Raw genomic sequence first — 21,424 nt, forward strand, 5'->3', positions numbered from 1 at the left:
CCGTGCACGGCATGATCTGATATCGCTTAGAAACTCTCTCCGTCTTTTTACTATTGCTCTTAATATTCAAAAATACCGCCACAATGCTTCCTCTTCGCTTTATTCGACATCGCTCGCCTTTCACGACTTCGGTCCGCACAATGGCTTCCGCTTGCTCAACTTCCTCCCGCCTCGAGACCCTTCCTAAGTCGCCAATTCGTGTCCTCCGCTCCGTCGAGTCAGTCCGTCGCTGGCGAAAACCCCATGTCGTTGAGCACCGTTCCGTTGGCCTCGTGCCCACCATGGGCGCTCTACACGAGGGCCATCTTGCCTTGATCCGCGCCGCTGCCAAAGAGAACCACCACGTGGTTGTGAGCATATACGTAAACCCTGCGCAGTTTGGTATCAAGGAAGATCTATCGTCTTATCCAGTGACTTGGGAGGAAGACGCAAAGAAGTTGGCAGCGCTGGATAGAGAGCTCGCTGATGATGGAGGTAACTTGGGTCGCATTTCTGCCGTGTTCGCGCCGACGACGCCGGAGATATACCCAAGTGGCTTCCCGGGCCAGGAAATTGATAGTAAGGGAAGCTTTGTCACAATAACGCCTGTGGGTGAAGTCCTTGAGGGTGCTAGCAGACCAACCTTCTTCCGTGGTGTTGCGACAGTGTGCTTGAAACTCTTCAACATTGTTCAACCTGAGCGTGTATACTTTGGTCAGAAGGATGTTCAACAAACAGTTGTCATACGCAGAATGGTCAAGGACTTCATCCTGCCCCTGCAGGTTGTTGTCCAGCCTACGGAACGTGAGAAAGATGGGCTTGCGCTTAGCTCGCGAAATGTCTACCTTGGCCCGAGACGAAGAGCTGCCGCCATTGTCCTCCCAAACGCACTGCATGCTGCTGCCGCTGCGTATACGAAGGACGGCTTCTACACCAGGGAGGATGTTCTCGGTGCAGCACATAAAGTTATTGACGCGTTTGCATCAGAACAGTCCAATCTGCCCTCCACTGAGCGTGTGGTCTTCGAGGTTGACTATGTATCCCTTGCAGACCCCGACACATTAGTTGAAGTTGACGAGATTGATCCTTCGCGAGGAGCTGTTTTGAGCGGTGCAATTAAGATGTTGCCTGTCGAGGAGGCTAAGAAAGGTGAGGATCTAGGCTTTAGCGGAGGGCCACCCGTGCGGTTGATCGATAACATCATCCTCAAGCCTCTAGATTCCAAGAGCGAATAGACACAAGATATGAGTCAAAATGAAGAATAACAACCTAACCAGCAAGCGCAATTCAAGAGCTGAATTTGGCAATGCTGAGCTAGATAATGAGTATACCATCACCTACGAATACGTATATATTTAAATGCTTGTGATATGATGAATATGTTGGCATAGCCCAAAAAAGACTTCTGGCACTAATATCGACAAAAAGCAGGCTGAAACTGACGAAGACCGACTCGCTAGTGTAAGACATGTTATACAAAACTGCGCCGATATGTTTCAGAGATGAGCCCGAGCCCTCTCCTCTCTCTTTTTCTTTCCTTCTCGTACACTCTTGCCGAAAGCCTCCTTCTCCTCATTACTTAGTGTGCTGGGCACTTTGCCTTTTCCACTTCTTTCACCTTCAACAGTTTCCTCCCAAAGCTTGCGACCCAATTCGTCAGTAAGCCGAAGCACGCGGCCACTGACTGTGGCACCATCGCGGCGATTCTTGCCTTCACGCCGCGACTTGGCAATCTTCTCGGTAAAGTCCCATAATTTGCCTTCAGCAAGTAGAGCGCCTGTCTTAGGATCACGCGGTGTGCGCCAGGAGACGTCAAGCTGGACACGAGGAGGGATCTTGGAGTCCTTGGATTTTACAACGTGGAGCAGTTGGTCTTGCTCGAAACGCATATACGAGTTCTTCAAAGTTTCCTTGTTAACAGCCTCAAAGTACGAGAGGTCACCCTGGTGGTAGAGTGTTTTGCCGAGCTGTAGTAAACATTGTAAGCATTTGAAAACAAAAACAAAGACCGATAGTTGTTTGGGGCGCAGATCAACTTACCAACTGGGCACTGTTGTGTGTCTTGCTTTGCTCAATCCACGTATCCTCATTCTGTCCCAAAGGAGGAGTGAGTCCCATAAGAGAGACAGCCGCCAGCCAAGTTGCCTCAACAAAAGGCCAGATCAAAAAGCAGTAGAAATCGTAGTTTTCACGACCAGCTTTCCTCTCCTGCTCTGCAAGACCAACCATAGTAACGTTGCCTTCAGCATCGCGATCAACTCTGATGACATTGTCTGCTTCCAGACCTCGCAAAGTCCTGTCCAGGTTTGTATCGAGACCCTCGCTAGAGAAGATAAACTCGCCACGGAACAAAGATGAGAGAAAGAACACCTGCTCCCTCAGCTCATCAAATGACATGTCTTGCATCTGTGGACCGCCGCCTCTCTTCACTCGCGAGTACATCGCAGCACTGACAAGTGCTTCGTAAATGAAGAGATGAATCGTCATGTTGCGATAGAAGGATAATTGAAATCGGTCAACGGCATAATAAGTCGGCTCGGCAAGACCATCGACCATACCAATAAGATCTTTTCCAAGCACTTCAAGGCCGCGCTCGATGATTTCGGTTAGAGGTGCGTTTCCAAAATGTGCCACGCGCCCACCTTTTGCACGCACACGTTCTGTGAGCCATGTAACTCGACGCTTCAACTCTTCTTTACCAACTCCACGACCACGTAATGTCAGAAGAACGGTGCCTATCAAAGCTGTTGGCATCACAACAGACACATCATTAATGTCGCTTAGCACTTGATACCCCATTGTCCGCAAAAGCTTCTCGCGTACTGCTCGGACTTCGGGGCGCTGATGATCGGTGTCAAGCCCGCGAGGAATGCTTGGAAGCTTTGACAGCTGGTCGTCCAAAAATCCTCGTAAACTCCATGGTTCGTGAAACCTAACATCAACGCGACCTAGACGTAAGGATAGAACGGACGATCCTCCGCTCAAGAAGTCTGCCAGATTTTCCTTCTTCTTGGGCATGCCAAGCAGTTCTGTGACATAACCTTCTGTCTCTATAACCTTGTCGTACTGGGTACTGACAGGGCAAATGATGGCGTCTTGAACCCGACCTGATAAAATACTGTCAAGGACGAAGCTGAGGATGCCGAATTTTGGTGGTAATAGCTTCCCTGTGCGCGAGCGACCTCCTTCAATGAAGCATTCGAAATTATAGCCTTCTTGGAGAAGTGTATCGATGTATGACTGGACCAATGTAGTGTACAAGACATCGTCACCGAATGCCCTTCGGATCCACATGGCTCCAGCGTGTTGTAGAAATTCGCCCAAGACAGGAATATTCAAATTGTCTCCCGCGACTACGACCGGTAATGTAAGGCCTAGACGGTAGCAAATGAGCTGAAGAGAGACGTAGTCGACGTGCGAACGATGGCTTGGTAAAAAGATGATGCTCTGCTTCTTTTGGGCAGCTACCTCAGCTACCTTTCGTAACCGCAGGACTTCCTCGCTGGAGACATGGATGCCTTGATGGTAAGCGCGTGTCAGGAGCTGAGTAGCTAAGTAATAAGCGCCCCGGATAAAGGCTTTGCTTTCCATCTTGCAAATCATATCTTCTGTCCATTTGTCGGCCAGTTGTTGAAGTCCCGACTCAATCTCGTTGAGCCGTTGAGAACGCTTAGCGCCATAATCTTTACTATCTTTCGGCAGCAGACCATCACGTTCTTCAATAGCCACGCGATGCTCGGCCAGCTGACTGATCCTTTGCTGGAGAAGAGGGGCTGAGAGAACCATGTTCTTCATGTTCTCTGAGAACCCGGAGTAAAAGACCGGTTGACCGATAACATTGTCGTAGGCACGCCATCCCTGACCAGACACGTAGAGAGACACTTCACGGAGAAATCTATGAGTCTGTTAGTTAGTGTCACAAGAGAGAAGGACAAACAGATACGCCATGGCGAGTACTGTGTGCCGGCGGAGGAAGTATTACTGGAGAGGCTCAGAACGGAATGAGGCAAACTTGTCCATCAAAGCCTCCTCCTTGCCTTCGGGGATTTTCTTGGACGGCTCAACAAAGCCACTAGGCTGTAATGTTACTTCATCGCCTAAGATCTGGAGATCCGGCGCTGAATTGGCCGTTGAATCGGTGTCAGTGTCGTTGTGCGACATGACTGGATGTTTTGTGTTGGAGTAGTTGGGACGTGAGTGAACCTCGGTATTGACGGCAATCAGCTGTGGTTTGATATCAAAAGCACCATCACAATTAAGAGAACCAATGTATGAATTGAAGTGATATCTTGTTGATCGAACTTGTTCAAATTCGAGAAACAATTGATGCTTTGACTGGGTATTAAACAAAACACAAGTCAAGTCAAACAATGCAAGTTCATAACCGAGTCGCGAATGGTATTGGACAAGTGGAGACAAGTACCGAGCAAGCGGCATGTGATGGAAGGGGAAAAGAGCTTGGGCCCACTCCCGTCTCATTTCCCCAGAAAATTGCTTGCAGCATCGCGGGAACTTTCCGCTAGTTAACTAAACATTTTTTTCTCCGACCTCGAGCTGTCGCTGACTTCATTCTTGATCTACACTACCTTCGCCTTCACCATCATGGCTAGCGTACCGCAGCAAGCTACGCAGAATCTGCTCGCTCGAGCGCATTCTCCCGACAGCGTCAACCGCATCTATTCTGAAAAGATACAACACCGCCCACTCATTCTTCGACCGACCTCGCCTCCACCAGCTACCATTAATGCCCGCGCTGCACGTCGAAAAGCTCGCCAGGACAAGAAAGAGAAACAGAAACAGAAGCCTAAGCCTCTCTCATCAAGGGAGAGACGAAATCTCGGTCTTCACGATATACCAAGGGATGGCCAAAAATACCACATTTACGAGCCTTTGAGTCAGCTATGGCTAGGTTACGCCCGGGAGTTGCTTGGAAACGACATTTTTACTGGTGGGCCTAGCGCAGCAGTGAAACTGGCGAGCGCCGAGTTTCATGGTGCTCCTATTGAAATTGTGCGAAGCCATTGCCCGAGTCGAGTTGGTATCCAAGGAATTGTTGTCCGTGATCGCAAGTTCGTCTTTGAGATTATAACCAAAAAAAGGGGGGTCAAGGTCGTTCCCAAGGAAGGCACCATCTTCCGAGTGGAAGTTCCACTCGATGGAGAAGTTAAAGATTCTGAAAAGGGTTCTCACAAAACGTTTGCTTGCGAGGTATTTGGTGATCAATTAATGCTGAGGGCACCCGATCGTGCGAACAAGAAATTCAAGGCTCATTTTCTTCTGAATGTTTAAGAGCCTCATTAAAATTCAACCCAATTACGTTATTTCGGACTTGGGCGATCACCCAAGTCCTTGCTGCGGCGCCACGCAATCCTTCGATCAAATCAAGACGATGGGAGCACAGCAACATCTACCCTACCCAGGCGACACCCAGGTAGACATGGCAACCAAACTTCCTCCTCGTCATACGAGTTCATGTACCCAATCCACAGCGTTCTTGCTATACGCACGGGACTATCCCTCCAGAATATGGGATTTGGGAGAAAAAGGGTGCTCGCCCCAATATCTATCGAGACACGGACGATTGACATGTTCCTCGCGCTTTGCTGGGTTCGTTTTTGTTTCCATTAGGCTCACGTTTGAGACAAGCCTAGCTCACCATGCATTTCTGTCCATGCCCTTCAACTAATGTTCGTGTCACATTGTCGACCGAGCCACGCCGACTATCACCATTCCTATGCGGCACGGTTATTCGCACATCGGCGATGCTGTTCCTGTTGGCAATAATGATCACAATGTGCGCTTGCAGGCACGTGGGTGGAACAAAGGTGTCAAGAGCACTTGTTTGGTCCAACATGGTTCTGGTGAGCTTTGGTGAAACTAGCATCTGGGCAATTCAGATTTTGGTATTAACAGTCAAGTTAGGTGTTTCTTGTGTTCTTTAGTGTTCATGCGCTTTATTATCTCAAGGTCACAGTTTCAAGACGCGACATTACAGATTACTTCCTCACATGGACAACAATGATGGTGTTTTGGTGTCTCCTGCTTCTGAATGTGGCCTACTGGTCCAACTCATTTTGCCGATGCCGGCATCGACCTGAATCAGTTGGGGATGAGCTCGAGTACTGCATAACCACCGTTGATTGGGGTGGATGGTGGATTTTGGTGGCCTGCTGTGCATTGTCAATGTTCCACTTATCGTGAGTACAGAATGGCCTCTGCTAAAACCAAGGGTGGAAGCTAACGAGAAAAGGTGTGAATGGTCCTATCGCTACTTGACGGCGAGAGGTGGATATCTTAGCCAGTTTTGATGAACCAAAGCCTGGTTCTGTGCCTTTGTGTACGAGAGTTGAGACATAATAAAAAGGCAAATTCTACATCGAATTCCTGGACAGTCAAGTAGTGGATAAGGGGGCGATTAGAATCTCTAGGAACATATGATAGCTTGCGAATGCCTACCTACTATGATCACACGGCTACCTAGGAACTTTATATGACGCATGTTTACCTTAGTACCTAGGTATGTAAAGATAGAAATATACGGCAAGGCGAAAGAAAAGACTAAGCACCCTAGTAAAGTGTGAACGTTGAGCAAAGAGAGAACTGCATTCCTATAAGATGGGTGAAAGAAATAAACCAATTTATTGACCCATTGGGTCAGTATTGATATTGTTTCTTGGCTTAGGGACTTTTGCTGTATCTTTACTTTCTTTTAGGCATTGTTGTCTATGGCTTACATGTTTAGGCTGGGTTGGCTGTAATTGTAAAGTGAATTGTCTATCCGTAATGAGGTTGGAAAGCGCGCTGCCCCATGGCGCGACGTGACGTGACGTGAATGCCCAGGGATTGATGGATGGAAATGGAAGGATGTCATACAGTGTGACGACACGTGACCCCTCTTTCTCTTTACATCTGACTTTGCCACGTTCTATTCAATGATGGAAGCCGAGATTAGATATTGATCAATCCTTGATAGAAAAACACAGTCCCCCTGACCCAGACACTCGGTAGCGAAGTGCCTGGGTTTATACGTAAATAGTAGATTCCCCTTGCCTTTGGATCTCGAGGACAGATGTGTACAAGTCTCAATGGCCTCTCCTGCATCTCGTCCCCATTTTCGTTTAGGATTCAGCCCTGAACCAACAGAGGAAATTCAATCTGTCAAGTGCCGGCAAATTGTCGGCTGCGTAGCACTACGGGTCATAACAACCCCACTAATTACAGACTTTCAGTGAGGTGGCCAGGACAGCCCAGTGCTAATCCTGCTGGCGAGGTCTATGGAAGCCCGCCATAGGTAAAATGGAACTACCGAGGAGGCTGGCAACCACGACCAGAATTAGGTACCTCACTATCTAATTTTTTGACTCCGTCCATCCACTCGATTTTTTCTCCTTCCCCGTTTATTAAAGGTAACCCCAAACCACAGCGTTTACATCACCACCGCAACATCACACGAAACTCTCTTCTCTCGGATCTCCGAAAAAAAAGAAACATTTCTTCAGTCAACAATCACTTCGCGCTCCCCCGCCGATCACACTTAGTAACACTATCGTTTACGATATCGCATATCACATTGCCCGCCGCCATCGTCTCTTTGACTATCGCTACAAAGCATCGTTTTTGTGCTCCCGTGTCTCGATCCCAACTAAAGCTTTCACGTTGCTACGCGCTCCAGCAAGCTTTCTAACGAGCAATTTTCAGCCACGTTGCAGCTCAAGGCCACTGTTCTTCAGCTGTCTTTGCCTGTACCATCTTCTGCCGATTCGACCAACCATCGACGCAACCTTTGCGCCCCTTGACCTCGAACGACAAAGACGTTCCACACTCTTTCCCGTCCGCTCGAACTCGCATCCGCACTCGAGACGACGATCCGAAATCGCTTTTAGCATCAGCATTATCATAGCGTTTGCTCAATATGCCGACTAATCTTCCATCGAGCTTTGCCTCGGCTGCCGCTGGTCAAAACTCCAACGCCAGAGGAGCAAGGATTGACGTAAGGGGAAACAATTCTGGAGATTGGTAAGTACTTACCACTCCTTGGCTTTGTTCTTGTTTAGGCATTCGTGCCTGGGCCTAGTATCATGGTGGGATGTTGTGTTGCATACTGTGTTCCCCAGTCACCCCGCGTGTGGTTTGTGGTGTACAATATGGTCTTCGCTTCACAGTGCTTGGCTTGTTTGTCGCGAATGGCGCTTCTTGATGCCAGGCACTGCCTTGCCCTGGGTGTATGACCATGGCCTATACTTCATTGACATCGGTTGTCAACTGTTACGGCCCTTTACTAGTTGCACCATCTGCTCGGTTATCATGCATTCCGCCTACTATGCTTGGATCCTGTAAACCACTACGAACCGTTACTAACTGTATTTACAGGGCCGCCAGGAGGGATGGTCGATCTACGAATGGTACACTTACCTTCCGTCGGTCATCTACAACGCCCCTCGGCCAGCCCTCTTCTCAGCCGCCGCCTTCAACGGATCATGCAGTTCAACCCCCCGCCACCGCCGAGAGCCCTGTGAATGCGTCCAGCTCGACATATGAGTTGCTCCCCGCACGATACACAAGGGAGGAGCTTCTTGACATTTACAGCTCACAAAAACCGACCGGCGATGTGTCCCACCTTTTTGCCCCAGGTTGGAATCCTGGGCAAATGAACGGGCATGCTCCCAGAGGCTGGGGCAAGAGCAATGACAACCATATCCCTCAGGAACCTGGCGCCTGCTGGGATGATTCTGGAGAATCAGCTCCAATGGGGCTGCAAGATATGTCCGTGGAGGAAAGAGAGGTGCGACAGTCCCCACTCTGGTGCTGGTTCTCTAAGTTTGTACTAATCACTAGTAGGCTTTTAATACTGAAATTAATTCGCCGCTTAAACCCCCGACCCAGAACAAAGACGCACACCAAAGTGGTGCAAATGGACGTAAGGCATCTTTATCCCAAGGCACTTCCAACACTTTTGGCGTCAGTTCACCCTCGTCGGCTACACGACCAGGCACACGACGACGCGAGACAATCGAATCGAACCCTTTCGGTGGAAGTGCCTTGGCATCCCCCACTGCTGCCGGCCGGTTCAATCGTGACGACCAAGCATTCTGGTTTTCCCGTAGCAAAACCGACCTTAAGGAAGCCGAAGCCGACGAATCCGACAACGAGCCTGGTCCCCGTGAGACGCCTGGCAAGCTGCCCCCCTTTGGCAATTTGATGCGCTCTAACACAGGTGGTATTGGTGGTGTTGGCTCCATCTGGCCACCTTCTAATCAGACAACGCCCGGTGCAGGAGGGTTTGGAAACTTTGCTCTGACAGGCTCGCCTGCCGTGGGCGATAAACGCGTTGGCGGCGCTGCTAGTGGAAGCCGGTTGGCTCATCTGATTCCAAAGGATAGTTCGGATAATCTGAGTGGCAAGGCTGCAGAGGGCCAAAACCCTCTCAGTCAGCAATCTTGGCGATCTCGAACTCGAGCCGATACTGATCCTTTTGGAGAAGATACTGTATCGGGTAGCGCAGTACTTAGTGGCGCTCCGGACACCGACACTGCCAGTCTATCCCAACAAAACAATCCGGCAGGCGCGATGGGCACGCCCATCAAGGGCTCCGCTGCCGATTTTGGTATGTCTGGCCTTAGCCTTGCAGGTCATGGTGATGATGGCCCTTTGAGCCCGTCTGAGACCAACCCCTATCGTAGCCCCCCAGCTGAGCGACACGGCCATGACGGCGATGGCAGCGACGACAAACCTCATGGTGCAGGCGTCCACGATGCCCCCTCGAATTTTGGCTCTATTGGCCGTGGCTTTGGGGGTTATGATGGAGGTGACCGCAGCCAGACATCCAGCGTGGGCGCCAAGGCCTACCCTTCCTTGAATACCCTGGGCTGGCCCGTACCCAGTGGCCCTGCAATCGGAACTCCAGACCGCGAAAGGCCCAACCTGGGTGGTGTGTTTGGAAACTCTCTTTTCAGCCCTATGGGGGAGCTCCAATCACCTGGGTTGTCGAACCTCAACAATGTTTTTGGCCCTGCCAGTGCTGGCGGCCTAGGAACTGGAAGCATCGGACGTGGTAGCAAGATGGGGTCTTTGTTTCCTGCTGCCATGCAGGCACAGATGCAGACCATTGAGCACGATAACAACTTGTCCGACTCTCTACCCGATCTCCGCCAGAGTAACCCTTTGGGCGCTATCGGCAGAAGCAACTTTGGAATACCAACCCGCGACACTGAGAGCCCAATGCGACCCAATCGTGGAGTTTTCGAGGAGCTTTTCCCCTCTAGTGATGCCTCTCGAGCTCAGGGTGTTTTCACCACTGGTGACTCTAATCACCCTACCTCCGCCGCGGTAGCCCCCCAGTCTTTCACACCTATTGGTGGCGGTTTGCCTTTTGGGGGTAGTCAAGGCGGCACTGAGCCTCCTTCTGCCCAAGTCCGACAGATGGTCATGCCCGACCGTATGAGATGGGTTTATCTCGACCCGCAAGGACAGGTGCAAGGTCCATTTACTGGTCTGGAGATGAACGACTGGTACAAAGCAAACTTCTTTACTCCTGATCTGCGAGTGAAGAAAGTGGAGGATCCCGAATTTGAGCCTCTGGGTCAACTTATTCGCCGCATAGGCAACTCACGCGAGCCGTTCTTGGTACCTCAAATCGGCATTCCTCATGGTCCCCCTGCGCAGCCTGGACCGTTCCCCTCTCAGGGAAACAGTGGTGTAGTTCCGCCCCTGAGCGGCGTGTTCCCCAGCTTCGGGCGCACCCTTACGGCCGAGGAACAAAACAACCTGGAGAGACGCAAGCAGGAAGAGCAGTATCTCATGGTTCAGCAGCGGGAATATGTCATGCGCGCTCAGGCGATGTCCAAATTCCCCATTCCCGGCCCAATGCTGCAGCACCACTCCAGTGCCCACAGCCTCCAGAGTCAGCCTAGCTTTGGAAGTATCTCCTCGCCAAACCCCATCGGAATGGCTCCTCACCAGCAGCCCATCGGTGCTATGCCCCCTTCTGGCGGTTTCTTTGAAGGAGCTGGGCCAGTGGGCAGCCAGACATCGGTCCCGTCAGGTTCGGGAAACGGAGATCCCTTCAGAGATGATGACTTGTCGAGCTTTGCGAACACTGAGCGTCAGCTACTCGCCAATCTTCAGAGCTCTGGTGCGCCTCATCCCATCGGAGCCCCTGCTGCCGATGCTGGTGTTCGCGCTGGACTGCCCGACACCGAGAACCTTGAGCAAGACCCTGAAGGGTTCAAAAATCGCCTACAACAGTTTGAAGATCTCCGAGCTGAAATCGAGGCTGAACAGGTTGCCAAGCCCGAAGAGAGTAGTGATGACGAACTATCTGAGGAATTCGCTCCTGCCGACGAGGCTGCTCCCGAGGAGACCCAACAACGTGCAGAGGTCCCAGTTTTGACTGGCAAGGCTGCTCGAGCTGCCAAGAAGAAGGCTGCAGAGGACGCTTTGTCTCTGACTCAACAGGTCCAGCAGACTCAGGCCGCCGCCGCTGCAGCCGCTGCTCAGCCAGTTGAGCCCGATATGCCGATGCCATTTCCCCCTCCCGCATCTACTGGAACTCCTCTTCCTGCCCCAACAGCCCAGCGTGCCCGGTCGAACCTCCCCGAACAGTACAATCGCTCTCAGACCGGAACCCCTGACAGTGCTTCCGTCAATGCGCAGCCACCACCACTGGCTCCTTGGGCAAAGGACCACGGAGCTGAAAGTCACAAGGGGCCCAGCCTGAAGGAGATTCAAGAGGCCGAAGCACGTAAGGCTGCCAAAGCTGAGGAGGCCGCTGCTGCTCAGAGGAAGGCTATTCTTGAGCAAGAACTCAAGGAACGTGAGAAGACAGCTGCCGCTTCTAACGCTGGTCTACCCGCTACTAGTACTTGGGGCCACGGTTCTCCTGCTCCAGCTGGCAGCCCTTGGTCAAAGCCCGGGCCATCCAAGACTACCTCTACCGCTGCCCCTTCAGTTCCGGCTTCTAGCAAGAAAACTCTTGCCGAGATCCAGCGCGAGGAAGAGCTTCGTAAACAGAAAGCCATCCAGGCAAGCCCTCAGGCCAGTACTCCTACTGGCGTATCCAAGAGCTATGCCAACCTAGCCGGCAAGCCAGGCCAATCCATCCTGACTAATGCTGCGTCTGCTGCGGCCGCCGCTGCTGCTACAGCTCCACCCCCCGGGAGTGGTTGGGCTACTGTTGGTGCTGGCGGTAAGGTTAAAGTTCCCACCGGTCCATCATCACAAGGTCGATCAGTCAGTGCTGCCAACATCAAGCCTATTGCTTCGCCTACAAAGCCAACCTCTAAGCCTGTGACTTCGGGCAATGGCAAGGCTGACACTGGCAATGCTGCCATGGAGGAGTTCAACAAGTGGGTAGGTCGGGAGCTTTCCCGGGGTATTACTGCAGTCAGCGATAGTGAGTCAACTACACCAAAAGGAAGATTACATGGAAACGAGCTAACCAAATATGCAGTCGCCACTTTCCAGGCCACTCTTGATATCATGCCTCTTGACGCTGGCTTGATAGCTGACGCTGTTTACGGCAACTCAACCACTATGGACGGCCGTCATTTCGCCGAGGAATTCATTCGCCGCAAGAAGCTTGCTGAACGCGGAGTCGTTGAGAAGCAGCCCGACAACAAGGGGGGAAATGGTGGCGGTTGGAGTGAAGTTGCCAAGAAGGGAGGTTCCAGCAATTCCGCCACCATCGCTGCTGCTGCCACTGCTACTAGCCCTCGAGACGACGCCGGCATGCAGGCCGCTGGTTTTAAGGTTGTGCCAGGCCGAAAGAAGGGCAAGAAATAGAAGAAATGTCTCTTAGACTGATGAGCCTGAGAACCTGGGCTCTGCTGTATCCTGACGAGTCGGCCAACCAGTTTGTTGGAGACATAGCGGGAAGGCTTTTGTGGAAGTATGAGTTGGCTTGCATGGAAAAGCTATTCGCGGGAAGGATGTTGGATGAAATCACGCAGCATTGGGGGGTTATTGACAGGCGTGGTTAGCAGCGAAATTGTTACAGTAGCGTTGCGTTCAAGACTATTCGTTGCATGGGTTGAATAAAATTACGCCTCATGATTGGCTTGTCAATCTGTATTCCAATCAGGTGTCCTGAAACCGAATAGAGTTGAATTGAACTTGGATTAAGATGAAGAAAGACCACATATATTGCACTTGAGTGATTGTGAAGTGATATGATACTGATATGCTTAATCTTCGACTGTTCAGCAGATGGGCGTCGGTGAAGTTGTTTCAATGATCGCGGCTATCTTTCCGCGTGGGTAGTTTGAATCTGCTGTTGATAAGTCCACAAGGGGCTGGAAATCATGGTATTTTACTATTGTATTTTGTGTATATTGTTGTTCTTTTCCTTATCATGCCTAGTGCGTTTCTCGTGACCTAGCCAATTCCTTTTCATTGATCTCCTCAAGAAATCCTTAACCCTTCCATCAGGTTTTCCAACAGCTGCCAGCCTTCACTTCCCTCCCATCTCTCCTTGCCTTTGCCCATCACACTCCTCACTGCGCTCCTCGCCTTGCCCTTCCACTTACTGCCGATAGTTTCAACAGAGGGACCCCAGTTCTCATACACTGATACCAGCTCATCAGTTCTCTGTACAACGATAGTCCAAGCACCCTCGTCAACGGTCCAGTCTCGCGCCTCATCTTCTGTTGTGGCTGCTGCGCCGGGCAGAAGACCACTTCCCGATTGTCCAAGAACTGCACGCCATGCTCGCTCAGCTGCGTCAATAGAACCTGAGTAATCTCTTCTCCAGGCACGAAGTCGCGAGATCAGTGCCCATAGCTCCGATCGCTTTGTGATGAGCGGTACCACCTCCTCCTCAAACAGGCGCATCACCAGTCTCTCAGGTGTTCCTCGAGGAGGATCGTACACACCTGTGTTCGATGTCTTCTCTACAGAAAGCACAGCGTCTTGAAGTAGCGCACCAAGGACATCAACGTCAAGAGCATCTTCGGTTTTTCGAATGCGAATGATATGCGTGAGCGCAACAACCATATCTGCTACAGCAGGCGGTTGGACACGTGATGCCAATGTGAGCACGTTATCCCAAATTCGCCAGTTGTCGTGGCTGATGGAAGCGCCTCGCTTGTAAGCCGCAAGAGATTGGCTAAGAAGGGTGGCTGGGTCACGGTCCGAAGGCTTGGAAGGGGTAGCAAGAGCAACATCGTCCTCTTCATCTTCAGCAGGGACAGGCGCAGACGGCTCACCGGTGGTGGTGGGATTCGCCTTGTTCTCGGCGACAACTTCGCAGTACAGACTCCAAAGAGCACTTCCCAGGTTGCTCCACGTTCGAGCATCTTCACCTCCAGCCGTATCACTGGCAGATCCGATGGAACGGTTGAAGGCTTCAGCAGCATCACGGAACTGTGCAAGACGCAGGCTGATATCTCCGAGGCGACTCCACATCTCGGGACTCAGGCGGTTGACGGCTGTTGCCTTCTTGTATGCCTCGCGGGCCTTCTCCCATTCCTTGTTCTGAAGGTAGTATTCGCCAAGTGACTTTTGTGCTCGAGCGAAACGATGCTTGGAGATCTCCCAAGCACGCTCGTAATAAGAAGGATCATTCTCGATATCACCCAGAATGCAGAACAATCGTGGGGCGTTGGGTGGCGAAGGCTCACGCTCTGGTCCAGAAAAGTCTGCAGCCTTGAGAAGGGTCACATCATTAACGATATCCTCATCATCTGGGTCCGTGGGAGATGTCTCTCCGGTGCGATGGAACAGTCTCCATCGGATAATTCCCTTAGCCTTCTCTTCGCCACCACTGCCACGGCCATCTTCATCCTCGGACGCCGCGGCGCTGGCGAGGCAGAGTGCCACTTCGGCCCACAGTCTGAGTCGCTTGAAAATTTCAAGAGCAGAGGCTAAAGAACCAATGCCGGCCCAGGCGTAGGCCAGCTCAGACTCAAGATGCCATCGAGGAGGGGAGCAGATGGCGTGAATGTACTCGAGGCGGACGTGTGCGGGGGCAGATTCTGAAGCTTTGGGGGCAGGAAGGAAAGAGGTTGGCTTGCTCTGAATAGGTGCCGGGGCTTTATCGGGGGCAGTGACTTGGATCGCTGGGGCATCCGCTTCAGAACTCTGCTCCTGTGCCTCAGCCTTTTGTTGGGCCTCAGCAGTTGTGTCGGTCAGGACCTGGTCAGCCACAGCTTGGAGTTGAAGCACACCTCGCTCAACAGTTCGGCTGCGGTGCACCTCAATTCGAGAACGGACCAACAAGGCATGGGTGTAAATTTGCCAGTTAGTCGACTTGTCTCCAATGACTCGTACTGCGTACGGCAGAACCTCTGCTGAAGTCAGGGTGTCGATAGGGGAGAAAGCATCCTTAAGCGTAGCTTCTGTGAGAAGAATGATTTGGTCAAGAGGCGAGAGCTGTGGCTGGTCATCAGGTGACAGATCAGCTAGGGCTGTAGGAAGAGAGGTCTTCTTATCCTCTACGTTTTCCTCTTTTGAAAATTGGATCTCCTCGTGAAGAGTGTCATCATTGAGCTGAAGGGCATCAGGCTTGGCCTTCTCCTCCGCGCTGTCGCTCTGTTGTTCAGCGCCACTCTTGGCCAGAACGACCAGCTGACTGATGCTGTTCTCCTGGAATTTGGTCCTCTTTCCGAGAGCACCCGAGAGAGCGTACTCGAGACCGCTTGTCTGAGAAGCCTCCTTGAGAGCTTCCTTGGCTTTGTCGTCACGCCCCAGCAGGATGTAGTTGTTGGCTGCCTCAACAAGGAATTGAACCTTTTCATCGCGACTCCATGCATCGTTGTCCGAGGCCCAAACCTCATCTCCGAGAACTTGGGCTCGTACACTGTTGATCTCTTCCAAAATCTTGGATGCCAGTGTAGGCACATCACTCCACTGAGAGCTTCGAGCAAAGTTGGAGCCATGTCCCAGACTAGGTTGTGTCAAGAGCTTGTAGTGCCATACGTTAACACGAAGTCGTGTCCAAGCAAGGCTGCACTTGAGGGATTGTTCCTCGGAAGGGATCTTCACAACATCGTTGGTAGCTAATTTGAGCTGCTGTGTGAGGATGAATCGCGCTAGAGAAAATAGTTCCAAATGAGGGATGTAAGCATACGGCGACACACCGTCAACATCAAGATAGTTGAGGCAAGCCTTGTGAAGATGAGCATGGGACTTTTTCTTGACGTCCGATTGGGCACTGGCCCACCCCTTGGTAAAGTATGAACTGATGGCAGCCGACTCAGGGAGCACCGGGCCAGTGACGTTGACCTGGAGGAAGGCATTCAGGGCAGCGATGCCTACTGAGAGAACCTGTGGAGCGTCTGCTGGTGTCTCGGACGCCGGGTCAGACCCAGAGCCAGATGAAATTAACTGGGTAACGAAAGCCTTAATCAAGGCCCCGGCAACCGGGGCTGGATCCGATACGGAACCGGAGGTTGAGCTCGGGGTTGGTTGAGACTCGGCACCACTTGCTTTTGAGAGCAGAATAGAGGCATAATGGCCATTGCGCAGGGCGCTTCCATAGTCTTTCGCACTCATAGCTATATTTTGTAGCTACTCGCGATATGGAGCTTGCCTTTGTCGATCAAGAAGGAAAAAAGGTGCAAATTGGGCGTCAACGTTATGACGGATCTTAGCAGGGTTAGGTCTTGGCCCCGGTTTCGCACTGAACAAGACGCCTTTCTCTCCTTCGGTTTCTTTTTTTGGAGGTGAAATGAAGAAACGAAATGTGCGGCCTCTATCGTCGGCAACAGGCAGACGGTCAACTGCAAATGTTTACTTGCTGGTGCAACTTTTTGGTGGATGTTGTCAAGGTTGTGCCCGCTGTTTACTAATACAGTCAGTCAGTCACAGGCTTCCATTGACTTCGCTGAAACAGAATTTTTTTATTTTTTTTAGGGTCCCTCTTTCCACTTCTCCGCACCGTACCGCATGAACCGGGAAGAAGTGGGGGAACTTGCCCCTCACCGGACGCCGAAAGAACGGTAGATGCGGCCGGATCTACTACTACCTATTAACAGCAACAAATAAAATAACCACAATAAGGCTACAGCTTGAACAGCTTGCTTGCAGCACGTGCATAAGGCTTAAATACATAGAGGCCCTATAGTCAATATGCCCGAATTGGTAATGATGCACATGTTCATGAGTTACCACCGTCAAACAAATCAGTATACACCGACTAAGATACTCAGCACATGATATTGGCGGTAACTAATTTTGAAGGCCAAACCAACCCCGATGATTGAAGAGTCATATCGTCTTCTCAGTTAACCCACCTCACCCTGTGAACTACTGACACAGTAAGTACATCATGCCGATACCCCAACAATCTCAAGGTATGTAGGGTAGGGGTGGCACAGCAAGTTGGAACACCAGCTGCTTGGCTATAACACACAATATCATGATCAGAATCTTGGCTGCTAGACTAATATCCGCAGGTAACAGAAATTGCTTGGCTGGCTGCCTGTCTTGGTCTCATTATCTGTCATTGTCATTGTGTTGACAGATGAAGAATTTTCGTCCCCGGCTTAATATATCCGCTTCAGAGCGTGAAGAACCGACAGAGTTCCGACACGATAGTTTATGATAGTGTGGATACACTCATTAACAGGCGTCTGATGACTTGGCCTCAGCTTGCTGGGTTCCCTGTCAAGCGACGTTTTAAACAGCAAAGTGTCATTTGGTCTCGCATATCCTCTGTTGCGTTTAATAAGGACCGTCAGGGTCCGTTGCAGTCGACAAGGTTCATTGTCCGTTACCACGCTCGCTTCCCACTTTTTAGTCCCTGATCTAGACCGAATAAGCGTATGTACACCGACAACTAGGTAGAGTTGGGGAAGGGCCACTTGGTCTCCAACAAGGGACAGCCAACGTTCTCCAAGACGTTTAGAACGGGGTTCTCGAATTGAAACTGCACAAGGAAACTTTTGATACGAGTTTGCCAATCGAAAATGTGGCTGCGCAAGGCTCGGTTTCCTTCCGAAGCCTGCGGATATTTCCAATTTGTCTTCATGAGCCGCCATGGACTGTAGAAAGCACACTTTGTGAGGGCTGCAGGATTGATCATGTTATTAGCAACGCTACAATTTTCTGACTTTCATTACGTCGGATTGCATGTATTGTGTAGGGATTATAATGCCGTAAAAGTTCAAAGAATCTGACAGGGCATTTTCCAAACACCGCATTTTGTACGGCGTGCAACAAGCGGCCAAGTCCGCCTGTACGTACATTCTGATGCCAAGTCACTATAATCAGTCTTCCGTGCCAAGGATGAAGACACAGCCTTTCGTCAACTGTGAATCGCGCCCGAACGAAGGAATCAACCGTGGGGGGTTCGCCTGGACCCTAGGCGGCACATTCCCAACTATCGAACGTTTGAGACGGTTTATTGGGCAGTCGTAAACACATGCCCGGGAGTGCACCGAGCTTCTTCCGTTAAAGACGATGGTCATGAAATAGATAGTGCCATTATAAACCGGGCGAATGCAGTGCATTGACATTGCTGCAAGGAGAGCACCACAGGGCCCATAAAATAACGAGACAGGCGCGCCAGACGCAGTTTACGGAATTGCGTCTGTTGCAAGTCTCGGCCCGTAATACCAACTTTCCTGGTCGGGCCCGATTCATGAACAACTGTGATCTAGACAATTTGCCAGGGTATCAGTACTTTTGGCCAATTGTCTCACCTTCAGCTCGCTTGGCAGGGTACGGTACATGCTGTGGTGCGTTATGACTTCTTCCCTACGCGACAGGGGCAATATGTTGAATGCACAAGTTGTCATCATACATACGGATGCAGAGTGATGTGCATTACTCTTGCGACTCTACTATGTACTCTTGAAGAAGAGATCTAACGACGTGCGAATAGGACAAAGATTCATGCACGAAAGATCGAGGTCCAACGTCAAGGCTCGGCATGAGATAGCCAAGTGTTCTCCCGTACGGACAAGCTTTCTTTAATGGTGTTGGCAATCGATCTGTGTTCTCCAAGCCTTGCCTTTTCTTGTCTATCGAAGGGTTTCAACTCGTCATTTGTCGAAAGCTAGAAGCTGACTATACAAGTTAAGATTATGACTGGATACAACGGTATGTGATATTGGTGTGCAGGTTAGTCTTGGCTGCATCGCTCATCCCGTTCCTCAAATTGTGGTTGCCAGTCGACACGTGACCGATGAGCTTGAATCTGCATGTCCAATATCAGGTAGCAAACATTAATAAGTTGAAGATGGGCGATTCGCCAAGGCTATAGCGGATGAGCCAGTGTTGCTGGTGGAGGGAATAGTGGTGTGAGAGCGGCAATATCGAAACACGCGTCGTTGGAGCTTGGGTTCAAGACCATTGAGAAAATGGTCATTAAGCTTGTCATGACTTCGGTACTCATCTGTTGAGGGATCATCGCGAAACCCCAGATTCCGCAGAGCTGGAACGTAAAGTAGTTCTGGAGTAACTGAAGGATCTGCGATGTAGGCAGGCACGCGACCCATATTCTTGTCCGGTAACCGGTAACATAGCTTAAAGAAGAAGGCTTTAGGTGACTCCCAATTGTTGCTGTCTTGTAGGAGACGGCAATGCAAGTCGGAAAGGGGCGTGCGGATACAATTGGGTTGCTGTCGCGTGAGTTTGATTCTTCATCAGTACCAAAACCTGAGTAGCAAGCAGAGCGAACATGGGGATCATGCTTTGGCAACGCAACTGTTCGCCGAATTCGGCAGGTGTTATCGACTCTCAGGACGGATAAAGCCTGCCATAATGACGTCAGATAGAACCAGGTTCTTGGAAGCGAGTGCAGATGCCCTGGAGGCAGGAAGTACTATAGTGGTTAGAAAAGTAAGCATCTGGGCAGCCATGGCCAGTTTCAGACCATTGGTCGTTTGCTTTGCGTAGTAATACTTGCAAACCATTTGCAAGTTCAAATGATTCCATGCTCTTTGTTGCGCGACAACAAGCAAATTGCTCAGACAGAGCCAATCTCCCACCCAACTCAATCATCAATTCGGTCGATCTGGTTGGCTAGATGAACTGGCCAAGTAGCCTATCACTTGGGGGCTGTCACAGGGCACTGGCCACTATAAAGAAGACCTCAGTGGATGCAATCCACCTGTGGCAACGACCGGGGAAAGCTCCACACTGCTTTTTCAGTGGAGGCCTACCCATCTGACGGTACGGATACAGCACTCTTGTCATGTCTCGAGTTCTCCCGACTTCCGGTCAAAACTTGAGTTGCATCGGGCGAGGTTCGGTTTGCCCAGGCGCAGAAGGAAAATGCCTTTTGTTTCAAGGGTGCTAAGAATGTTCAGCTGGTGAGAAGGGGTGTCTTTCAGATGAAGTATACGGCCAGGTACAGTGAGGGCTTAGGGTCCAACTGCTGCTGGGCAAACGACAGACAGGCACCTTATCAAGGTGGACCAGGCAAACAGTCGGGGAAGCATCCTGACATGGATGATGCAGCCAGTCCTTGTACGAGGTACTACGGATGTGTAGCGAGTACATGTGCGACAAGCGAGTGGAGAAGCCATATCTATGGTGGGGAAGATCCTACCCTCGTTATGGGGGTGGAGAAAGGAGTGACATGGGTGAGGATGTATCTTTTTGAGACGCTACATCATGGAGATCCCAAGGCGCAAAAACCGCCCGACAGGCCATAGCCATCTCAAGGCTAACTGTTAACCGCACAAAGTTTGGAGCTGTCAGGTCAGGCTCCGGCCGCCACTGCCCGGAAATATCGCCTCCTGGGTATAGCAGTTGAGTCAAATCAAGGCACAGGCCAACCTTGAGTTGAAGACTCAGAGTGACACTGAATGTGCAGATACTGCATGAAGGGAGGGCAGTGCTTATGATCTTGGGAGCACCAAGTGGAGAGAGCTGAAACCGCTTGAATTAGTTGTCTCTGGGGAAGTTGGTAGTCACCTAGGCATGGAGTGTAAGATGCCGGAAGGACAGTTAGTTACGGCACACCAGACAGAGCCTCGTGGGCTGCTCATGTTGGATGGAACAGCCCGGTAGGTTTATTAGAGCAGATGAGATGAACCGTTCCTCTGGGCCCTACACCAATACAGTAACTACAGTAAAGTACAGCATATTACTTGTGGCACTGGAGTTGCCAGCAAAGGCGACATTGATGGAATGCCATCTCAAGTTGCATTGTAAGATCGAGAAAGTAAGCCAGGCAATTTCTCAGGTAAAAGCAACAAAAATCGAAACTACAAATATTAACTCAAATCCATGATTAGTCGGTTGGTTGACTCGAGTGGATGTGTCTGATTGATTGACTGAATTATCCATGTCTATTTGATTTGTTACATTCCGCCGAGGTAGCCTTTATACCGCACGCAAGAAGGCGGATACTCGAGATCGAGGTAGCCTGAAGCAGTTGAATCAACCGGGCTTGACTTTGGCTTTTTGTTTCTCCACACCTCCTCCAACTAATCCTTGTTCGGACTGGCCGCTACCATCCCGCTGCGTTGCCGTCGACAGTTAGCAACGGACAACGGTA

General features: G+C 50.8%; 6 protein-coding genes across 6 annotated transcripts; 4 read left to right on the forward strand and 2 right to left on the reverse strand.

The window, feature by feature from the left end:
- Positions 1–83: 83 nt before the first annotated feature.
- On the forward strand, positions 84–1,214 carry FGSG_04187 (pantoate-beta-alanine ligase; the record flags this gene model as incomplete). Its single annotated transcript, XM_011323139.1, has 1 exon — positions 84–1,214. The coding sequence occupies one exon, from the start codon at positions 84–86 to the stop codon at positions 1,212–1,214; it is 1,131 nt and encodes a 376-aa protein (XP_011321441.1).
- Positions 1,215–1,475: 261 nt separating this feature from the next.
- Positions 1,476–4,140, reverse strand: FGSG_04186 (uncharacterized protein; the record flags this gene model as incomplete). Its single annotated transcript, XM_011323140.1, has 3 exons — positions 1,476–1,946; positions 2,020–3,874; positions 3,962–4,140. 3 exons carry the CDS (start codon positions 4,138–4,140, stop codon positions 1,476–1,478), a joined length of 2,505 nt encoding a protein of 834 aa, XP_011321442.1.
- Positions 4,141–4,581: 441 nt separating this feature from the next.
- Positions 4,582–5,268, forward strand: FGSG_04185 (uncharacterized protein; the record flags this gene model as incomplete). Its single annotated transcript, XM_011323141.1, has 1 exon — positions 4,582–5,268. One exon carries the CDS (start codon positions 4,582–4,584, stop codon positions 5,266–5,268), a length of 687 nt encoding a protein of 228 aa, XP_011321443.1.
- A 2,623-nt stretch (positions 5,269–7,891) lies between these two features.
- Positions 7,892–12,759, forward strand: FGSG_04184 (uncharacterized protein; the record flags this gene model as incomplete). Its single annotated transcript, XM_011323142.1, has 4 exons — positions 7,892–7,995; positions 8,350–8,761; positions 8,818–12,370; positions 12,428–12,759. 4 exons carry the CDS (start codon positions 7,892–7,894, stop codon positions 12,757–12,759), a joined length of 4,401 nt encoding a protein of 1,466 aa, XP_011321444.1.
- A 416-nt stretch (positions 12,760–13,175) lies between these two features.
- On the reverse strand, positions 13,176–16,467 carry FGSG_04183 (uncharacterized protein; the record flags this gene model as incomplete). The annotated part of the gene is made up of 2 exons (XM_011323143.1): positions 13,176–13,288; positions 13,503–16,467. 2 exons carry the CDS (start codon positions 16,465–16,467, stop codon positions 13,176–13,178), a joined length of 3,078 nt encoding a protein of 1,025 aa, XP_011321445.1.
- A 3,785-nt stretch (positions 16,468–20,252) lies between these two features.
- Positions 20,253–20,576, forward strand: FGSG_12294 (uncharacterized protein; the record flags this gene model as incomplete). The annotated part of the gene is made up of 1 exon (XM_011323144.1): positions 20,253–20,576. The coding sequence occupies one exon, from the start codon at positions 20,253–20,255 to the stop codon at positions 20,574–20,576; it is 324 nt and encodes a 107-aa protein (XP_011321446.1).
- Between the last annotated feature and the right edge of the window lie 848 nt (positions 20,577–21,424).

Source organism: Fusarium graminearum, chromosome 2 (assembly GCF_000240135.3).
Source record: "Fusarium graminearum PH-1 chromosome 2, whole genome shotgun sequence".
In the NCBI taxonomy this organism is placed as follows: Eukaryota; Fungi; Ascomycota; class Sordariomycetes; order Hypocreales; family Nectriaceae; genus Fusarium; species Fusarium graminearum.